This window comes from Octopus bimaculoides, chromosome 3 (genome assembly GCF_001194135.2).
Source record: "Octopus bimaculoides isolate UCB-OBI-ISO-001 chromosome 3, ASM119413v2, whole genome shotgun sequence".
NCBI classification, from domain to species: domain Eukaryota; kingdom Metazoa; phylum Mollusca; class Cephalopoda; order Octopoda; family Octopodidae; genus Octopus; species Octopus bimaculoides.
This window is the reverse complement of record NC_068983.1, coordinates 150,029,021-150,038,839: the sequence shown is the minus strand read 5'-3', so window position 1 is coordinate 150,038,839 and position 9,819 is coordinate 150,029,021. Positions and strand designations below refer to the sequence as shown.

Below are 9,819 nucleotides of genomic sequence, written 5' to 3'. Positions count from 1 at the left end.
TTACTTAATATCAAAGCCAACTTTCATTTTAGGTAAGAAACTTGGAGAAAACTGACCAAATCTTTTACATTTTATCTGATGTGAGATATCATTGTAGAACAGTTACACTTATTGTTGGGGCTGCTAATCAAGGTTTGTGAGCTCAAATCTGCTCCAAGCATACTGTTTCTGGGTAGAATTCTTTATTCTACATTGTCTTAGTTTTCTTAGCTCTTAAGAAGAGGTATCGGATCATCTGGAAATGCCGTCTATGATAAACTAGTGTTCTAACCAGGGAGAATTTGTCTGCTCTATTTCATAACATAAACCAATGCTAAAAATTTTCTCCAAGAGGCTTAAGAGATTTATTTTTTTTTTTACATGTACATTATTCAGAATAAGACATTGCCAAGAAGTGTCAAAGTTTCAAATTGAATTCAAAATTTATATCAGTTAATTTTATAGTCTCAAACTCCAAGTAGAATTAAAATGACTGATGGATTTCATCCAGTGTTAAAATGTTTTCCAGAATCTGGTGGTTAATTAGCAACATGATATTAGATTTCACAATTAGAAACTTAAGTCACTTTTTTTGGAATGTACAAGAGCTCAGTACCATGCAACTCCCGCCAGCCATACTTTTGTCTCTTAATGCTCTCTTTTCCTCAAGGAGTTCTCTCTCTCTCTCTCTTTCTCTCTGCATTTTCTAGAGGAAACCATAAACCTACTCAGTTTCCAGTTGTAGTATCCACTTCAGAATTGTTTTCTTTGTTCTTTCTCTTTTGCTACTGTTAGATGGGAAGAAATTGTATATGGTTTTAGCAGGGTTCACACAGCTGCAGTGATGGGATATGATAAACTGGTTACTCTGAAGCCAAAAGATTAGCACCTTACCAATTCCATTATTGTCACTCTCAGTCAACTAAATTACACAGATGTACCAAACATGTAAAGGCTGACAATGGTTTAGTGGTTGAATAACAAATCAGGCTGTATAAGTGGCAGTCTGAGCCACGTGGTTGAGTTAGCATTTCTATTGGTTGATAGACTGGTTTAAATGTTTTGGTTAGATAAAATTTAGGTCAATGTGTTTTATTTGTCATTTTTGTGACAACAATCAAGATAATGTGTGCATGGAAATATTTACAAATGCATCCACTTTATCTTTCAAAGTTGCATGCATTTTTAGACATTAAATTCCTTCTTCCATATTTTTTTTCCCCCCACAAGTTGTTAAACTCTTGTTGAAAACAAATATTTCAAGAGTTTTGAGCATTTTGGACTGATTAGGAAGATATATTTTTAATCTTTGAAATAATACATTGGAAGATATGCATTCAACTTCTCAAAATTATCTTATATTTCAGATTCTTCAAAATAGCCATCTTTTATTTGAAGAATGCATTCATACTCACAGTTTACTGGTGTTCTTGTTTGCTTTATCTTTGCCCTCCATCCTATCTATCATGCTCTTGCTTTTCTCAATTAAACAGTCTAGTATGGTGGTATTGTCTTGTTCAAAAGCTAATAATGGCTACAACTAACTGAGATGATTTGTCTGTATAATGTTCTATGTGTTAGCTCAGTATACCTTCAGTTTAAAATTACCAAGTCTCACCAGCAGAGCAACCTCTTACTGCTACATTCATTCTTAACATGAGGAGCTAAGAATATCATTTATTTTCTCCAAAAATTTTAATTTGAGTTGATAAGACAACCTGATTCCTGTGGCTATAAAATGTTACCTGTAATTCTTGTTGACAGTCTTTTTCTATATTTTTTTTTTATTTAGCAGTGTCTTGATGTGATCTTCTTGTAATTAATGTCACAGTGACCTTACTTTTTAAGTTTACTTATGAGTTTGTCTTTTGCCAGAGAGCTAGTTTTAACATAACATTTGATGTTTTTTTTTACTGTATTCAAAGAAATTTGCAAAGTTTTAGAAATATTTTCAATTAATAGACTTTTAAAGTAATCACCATTTTTTAATATGTTCTATTTTATGAGTTGTTATAATCAGAAATTGTATCTATCTTCTAGCAATTATTTTAAACTACAGGTCAGTTAAGTTGTTTTAACAAGAAAAGATAGGTTTTGAATTCCAGTTTGCACCATAAATTTTATTAAAGCTCTTAATAAAAAATTACTTCTTTTAAATAAGTCTTTAGAAAAAAAAAATTCTGATAGGTTGAGGATTCAGGACTTCCTTGATATGCTATGGTCAATTGCCTTTAAATATATTCAGTTTCAATGTTATTATCCAACAATTATATAAATAGAAAAGTATATTGCCTGGATCTCATTATGAACAATATCCTATTCTTTCATTTTTTGTTGAGTATAATACTGAAGTTTTTCAGCATTGGATTTTTAATATTTTTCATATCTTGAAAGATATGAATGATGAAGATTGTTTAGGTCTATGGGGAAATATCAGATGCAGTTTCTAGACTATAGGAATAAATTAGATGAAATTATTTCTTTGCACTATTATGGCTCTGCTCATTTTGTCAAATGCAATTGGTAATTCATGCTCATAAAATATAATTTCAGCACAGAAGTAAACTAAATTTATTATAGTGTGTTTATTTTTGTAATGTAAGATACTTATAGATGGTTGTTATTCAGTAGCTGCTATTCACCTCTGCTTCAATACATCTTCAGCACAATGACAGCAGATTAAATAATTATCCATTTGTTATATTCATGACAACTGTGTCTGTATTGTGAAATCCTAGTCCAAGATTTATAATTTAAAAGCTTGTAGTTCCTATTTTCAAGAAAATGAAGACATTTCCCTAGAAGATTTAGCTACTGTATTTAGACGATCAAGTGGCTGTTTAGAAATTCTCTCATTGGTTTGTTTCCTCTATGTAAGCTACAAATAGTCTTTGTCATGAATTCATGGGCTTTTGTTTTTTCTGCTTTTTAATTCAGTTTTAGGTATTAACTTCCATTAATTATTCCTTATCAAAATTGTGTTGTATCATGTTATTTTGGTTTAGCTTCAAACAAGTTATGATCAAGCAGAAACTAGGATCAAAAGCGTTCCAATCATGACCATACCATATTTTTTTTCCTGGCATAGTGTGTCTAAAACTATACAATCTTGCCTTTTTTTGAAGATTATAGGATGTAATTTGAGGGAGATTTCGTCAATATTTCTAGCAAATAGAGTAGCAGTGTAGAGCTTCCTTTTGGTAAGAGAAGATAACCAAGATATGCTATTATTAGTTATCTTTGATTCATTTTAAGAACACCCATAGCACAGAATTGGCCAGTTGAATATTAGAGATAATCAACAAAATAGAGATATTAAATAATATTCTTTAAACATCTCCCTTTGAAGATAAATAACATGGCAGATTTTAAGAAATCCTAAATTAATTAGTTTGACAATATTTTTATTAGTTGTTTATAAGCAAAACTTGAAACATCAGCCTCTATTAGATTGTGACTGTGAAATGAGATCAATATACTAGTTTCATCATCATTTGAAACTGCAGCAGATTGGAAGTGGTGTCAGATGGCCATAATGATGGTGTAGATGAAAAGAAAAACTGGATCAAATGTTTGATGTTCAAGTCAGAAACAGAATAGTATTGCTTTTGCAAATATTGTCTAAAATTCAAATTGATTTGTGTGTGTGTATTTAAAAACAAATGCCTTTTAATTGAATATTTGTACATCAATTATAATTGCAGAAATAGTAGCTTTTAACCAAATCTAATAAGCAGTTCAATTTGCTATTCTTTTTCAGGCTGTGAAAGGACTATTAAAATTCTGGCCTAAGCAATGTAGTCAAAAGGAGGTAAGGTTTTCAATGATTTCATTTGCTAAAGAGAAAAATCAATTTCTTTTTCTTTCAGGTTGTGAAAATTTTATTAAAATTCTGGCCTAAAAGGTGTAGCATAAAAGAGGTAAGATGTTCAAGCTTTTTGTGCTTAACCCGGAGGAGAATTGAATAGCTTCACATATCGTGTGTCTACCCCAGCGTCAACAAACTCTCTCCTGCCTGGACCTTTGTGGATCAATAATAATAATAATAATAATAATAATAATAATAAAACAACAACCCTGATAAGATCAACAGTTTTGAGTGAAAAAAGAAAGTAAAACAATATTTTAAAGACATGCTGAATTTAATGAATTGCTTTAATTTTTTTCCCCCTCTAAAGAAAACCAAATTGAGATTATCAAATTCTTCTGTTTCCAATCTTTGCACTGTATTGTTGTATTGATTTTTGAACTGCTAGACCCTGTCTGTGTTTTTCAGTATGACTTGCAAAATTAATATTGTTGCTTACCATTTTTGGCTTTATGTTGTCTTTAATACTCTGGAGTTTTTCTACTCTCCTTTTGTAGTCCCTATTCACACTGAACTCTTATTTGATTGAGTTCTCAAGAACAAAAAGAAAAAAAAGATTCTTTCACTTTAAAACGTGTTGCTTTTTCAAATTTGTGGATTTGCCCCCTCTTATTCCTGAAATCTTAAGTTAAATTTCATCGTGCATCATAATCAACTTTATACTAATATTTATATTGTAAATAAACTGCCTGAGAGACTGAATATTATGGGTGCTAAGACAGATTTTATAAACAAATGCCAAATGTTTTAATGACAGTATACCATTTTTATAAATAGTTCTTAATAAGTATACTGTAAATAGAAAGTGCACCTGTCCATAGAAGTGATTTATTGGTATATATAGTTATTGATGCTGATCAACTCTATGGTTAGCAGTGTTAGAAATACAAGCAATCTACCTTTTTGTTTCTCAAATGTAAGATTATATTATCAAATATGTCCTTTTGTTTTTGAAACAGTAGGGTGTGATAGAGATTTTTGCCATTATTTCTAGTAAGGTAAGCAAGTAACAGTTCAAAATAAGGAATGTCATCAGAATTAGTATGCTAATGAGAGTCACAAATAAAAAATTTAAGTGGTGTATGAAATTTTAGACATGTCACTTCATCAAACAAGAGAAGGTACAACTAAATCTTTCCTTTGTCTGATAAAGGTGCTGCTTCAAACATTAATAAATTCTTCATTTTGCTACACAATAACATATTGTATTTTTTCCTGTTATAGACTTAGAAACTACAAGCTTAAACTTAAAATTAACTTTCCATACTCCAGATAATTAATATTATCACTTTGGTGCACTGCATTACACTCCTTCATATACATTCATGATTATCACAGACACTAATAGAGAAATAGTTTTCTTAAACTTATTGCAATACCTTCAACTTACTAAATGTTTTATAAACGTTTTTACTCCCATTGCTCTGTATTAGTAAGTATAGTGTTGGATTGTTCTGCATGTCTAAATGAATGTAATGAAAGATAAACAAGAATCGTTTTGCTGTTGTTTTATCCCCTTCTGAGTGATGAGAAGCATGGGCTTCTGACAAGCCAACAATTTAATTTTTTGAGTGCAAGTGAACCATTAACCATCCAAAATAGAAAACCACACAATAAAGTAGAATGGTTGGACCTGTCACTGTTCTTTTCAACTATTCTGAAATAGTGGACTAGTTGATATTGTAACTTTGTGTGTTTCTGCAGCCTCTAATGCTATTTGGTTTAAAAGTATTTCTTTGCTAAGGTATATATGTTTGTGTTAAATAAAAAATCTTAGTATTTCTGCACACATTTAATTCCATTTTACCTGCAATCATAAATAATATTAATCCCATGCTAAGCACATTCTCTTTATGAAATAGCTTGTTGCTGCTTATGATGAAGTGGTGTAGATCTTATGAGGAGCAACTGAAAAGTTCATGGAATGTGACCAAATGAGGTTTATTTTTCAATATAGTCTCTTTTGCGGTTCACATTTCTTCCATCAGTGTTGCAGTGCTTCGATTGCATTGGTGAAAAAGCTTTCATCCTGTTGCTCAAAAAGTCATAAACAGTAGATATGACATCATTACTGCAATACTAGTTCTCAACCGAGTGGTTTTTTTTTTTTTTAATGTTGGGAAACAGATGGAGCCAAATCAGGAAATTAAAGATGGTGATCAATCAGTTCAAAGCCATAGTCAAGCACAGCAGTCATTGAAATGAAGGACTTGTGTGCTGGAGCATTGCCCTGATAAAACAAGACTCCCTTTGTCAGATTTCCTGGATGTTTGTCTTAACAGCTTTTTGTAACTGCCTCAGCAAATTGGCATAGTACTCTTCATTGATGGTGTAGCCCTTTAAAGATAATCAATAAACACAGCCTTTTGCATTCCAAAAGACAGACCATCACCATCCCTGCAGATGAAATGAACTTAACCCTTTTTGGAGTAGGTGAAGAGGTGCGTTTCCAGGGCATGGATTGTCTCTCTGTCTCTGGCTCAAAGTGATGAAGCCAACACTCATCCTGGCTTTGGAAATATTTGAGGAAACCAGCTGGATCTGCCTGAAACAATATCAGATTTCCCCATGATGTGATCAGCCTGGTACAGTTTGAATTGGGTGTCAGATATGGCACCACTGCGTAGAGACCTTCATCATGCCAAGTTCATTGTGCAGAATATTCTCGACTCTCTCTCAGGATATGGTAATAACATTAACTATTTGATTTATAGTCAATCGCCTGTCATCCGTCACCGTATGGTGAACACAATGTTTTCCTCAGTGGTAGCAATTGCAGGATGACCTGATATTGGGTCATCTTAACTCTCTGTTCCCCTCCTAAATTCAGCTGCCCATTTTGTAATGTTGGTAAAGCTGGAATGTCATCTAATGAAGCAACCATGTCAGCGTGAATGTCCTTGGGAGCTAAACCATTCTTCAGCAGGTACTTGTTAACATCACAATGTCAAATGTTATCCATTTTCAATAGAAGTCACTGCTAGCTAGTTTTGAAGTCTTTATTTGAACAGTAAGATGTCAGTTTACTCAAGAGTTTAAATTAATACATGCTGTAGAGTCACTCTTTCTTAGTCAGCCTACCCTAATAGAATCTTCAATGATAAATGCTTTGTTCCTCCTCCCCATGTAAATAAATAGTGATATTTTACTGTTATGATCCATGGGCTGTTAATTATTTTTTCCTTTATATAAACTCCCTGTGAACTAATGACACTGTACTTTAGTGAGAAACAATGTCTTGTGGCTTAATTTGATTAAATTATCAATTGTTTATTTGGTCTATTAGTATTTCTTGTCAATTGATGAATTTGTTTGCAACATTTCTTAAAGGAACTTTCATATACTATCTTAATGTTACAACAGTATCTGTTTAAGCATATTGCAGTGATTTCAGCTGTATTAGAGTGAAGTCATTACTAGTTTATTGATCAGGTCATCAGTTTGTGCTATATTTACTGCCATGCCTTCGTTTTCTTTAATCTCCACAATAATCTGATTTCATCATGGCATAAGGTTTCTTCTTTCACTTAATGTAAGTTCTGTCCATCTTGACTTTCTTGTTTCTTCCATGATCTGAGTTTGCTTCTCCCTCCCGCTCTCACTATTCATCTCTGCTACTTATTGGCTGTTCATTTTCATCTTTATAAGTTCCTCTCTCAGATGCCTGAGATGCTGATGCTTCATCTTTTACTTCCACTTTCTCTCTCTTGAGTAGATTTTTTTTTTTTTTACTTCTTTTACACTGTTAGGATATAAGTAGAAGTTGGTGTCGTTCTTGAATTCTGATCTGATGTTCTATTGTCCAGTTTTTGTATACCTTCTCAGGAAGTTCCTTACAGAAGGCAAAAATCATAGTAAATTTAGTCTATTTTCTTATTTTGCACTTAAGAATCAATGTTCTTATTAAGTGTATATAGGTGGTACTATGTGAAATAAATAGTAGGGACGAGTGATGATCTTTTTCATTAGATAAACAGATACAAATGGCTTATTTTTTAAAAAAATTTTCAAAATATTCAAAATTGTTGAAGAGTTGTATGAATAGGATACTAGATATATTTAGCATAGGATTTCTTTGTAATAATGTTGAAGCCATATTTCATGTCAAGCAGGAGTTGACAGTTAAATGGTTGAGTATAACTGACAAGTTGAGAATGCCTCCAGTGTTGGTCACAAAAGAACTACAGTTGGTTTTTTAGTTAGGGCCACCCTATTTTTGTTAAACTGGTGATATAAAAACCTTAAACTATCATTCTGGCAACCATAACAACATAGATTATGTTTAAGTTCTTGAGCAATGTATCTCTATCTATCCATCTATCTCTATGAAACACTCTTATTTTGTCTACAAAAATATTTGAAGTACTCGATTGTATTAAGATGAAACTTTGGCTAGATACATTGGCCTCATTGAAAATACAATCAAGTCAGTTTTATCAACACATCAGATCCTTAGAGAATTTATCTAAGGAAATATAGAAACAATAAGTTCAGTTTTAGATTAAGCAATTACTCTTTTCAAAAATGATTTTAAGAGATTTAATTCCTGCTTAACAGATAAAGTCCTTGTATTAAATATTTTATATCTAACCTAGGCACACAACCTCCATGTCACTCCCCACCTTGAGAAACGTATAGTTATTTTGTGACTAGGCAGAACTATATGTATTATGGATGTGTCTAGTCACTCCCCAAACAAATGAGGGGTTTATAGTGGCAGGTACAGATTATAACCTGTTTGAATTATCTATTTTCCTAACATTCAGAAATCTTTACTTCTAAATCATGCACTATCTGCATCAACTTATCTTTAAATCTTTTATTTTTTAGTTTTACTCTAGCTTAACAAATGTTTAACATATAGTATTACATTCATTTACGCTATAATATTCTGTATTAAGTATAATGCCTTTTCCTCCTCAGGATGTTAGTAAGCATTCTGAACTCCACAAACTACACACCACCAGGAGCTTCTACATGGTTGCTCTACTTGCTTGAAATAGCAGCCAACTTTCCTCAGTATTATCTTGATCTCTTAAAAAAATGGATGATACATTGAATGATATTGTCCAAAGTAAACTATTCTTGAATAAGGATTATCATGACGGTAATGTCTTTAATCATAAGACTGACATGTTGCTGAACAAAAACTTTTGTTATTTTGGGAGTTAATGCCAATACAAAACACATTATAACTAAGCAAGTCCTGCTTCATATTGCTGTAATCTCTTCTTGCTTTTTCATTGTATCCCTTTGTTGTTTTGGATGGCCATCATCTTACACACTGTACTCCTAGGCATTGTACAATTTTCTCTGGGTTAATCAGGCTTTCATAGTCAGGATAGACAAAATACTCATCAATTTGCTCAAGTCAATTTGGCGTCTCCTATCATATCATCCTTCTTTGATAACTTAATTTCTAGGTTGGCTTAATTAATGCAAATAGAATTAAGAGGTTTTTCCCTTGTATTTAGTGCAACACTTAAGTATGGAAATAAACAAGGTTTAAATTTTTTGTTACATGTAGTTGTTACTGTGTATTACAAAATCATAAATAATTTAAATGTGTGTAAATTTCAGGTACATAAAGCACCAAACCCTTTACATAAATAATCTGATATTTTTATGCAGTTTTGAACATACAGCTAGTCATCATAATGTACTATCTTTGCAATCGGAGATGAATATATATTTCTGAATTTCCATGTTATTATAATCATTGATTAGTTTATTATTAATTTCTTGTGGTAATTAATAACTAATGAATTAGTTGTCTAGTAAAACTATGTAATGTTTATAAATTGTACCTTTAGCTCATTAGCTAACCAATTGATATACATTTCTATTAATTGTTTGCTGTAATAGTTTGGAGTGTAGACCACTGATTCTTAATCTGGAGCTATATGAAGCAAGTTCAGTTCAGTAACTTGCTAGAGATGAGCATTGAGGTTTGATTGGGGTGGGGTGGGGTG

General features: G+C 32.0%; 1 protein-coding gene across 3 annotated transcripts in view; it reads left to right on the top strand.

Annotated features, from left to right (window-relative positions):
• Window positions 1–9,819, top strand: part of LOC106876669 (serine/threonine-protein phosphatase 2A 56 kDa regulatory subunit alpha isoform) — a 346,085-nt gene that overhangs the window by 244,557 nt on the left and 91,709 nt on the right. For 2 of the 3 annotated variants that reach the window (XM_052966625.1, XM_052966627.1), the window contains exon 9: window positions 3,740–3,790. In XM_052966625.1, the coding sequence (XP_052822585.1) occupies window positions 3,740–3,790 (51 nt within the window). Of the gene's footprint in view, window positions 1–3,739; window positions 3,791–3,848; window positions 3,900–9,819 lie in introns of all 3 variants that reach the window. The other variant, XM_052966626.1, reaches the window with a different exon arrangement.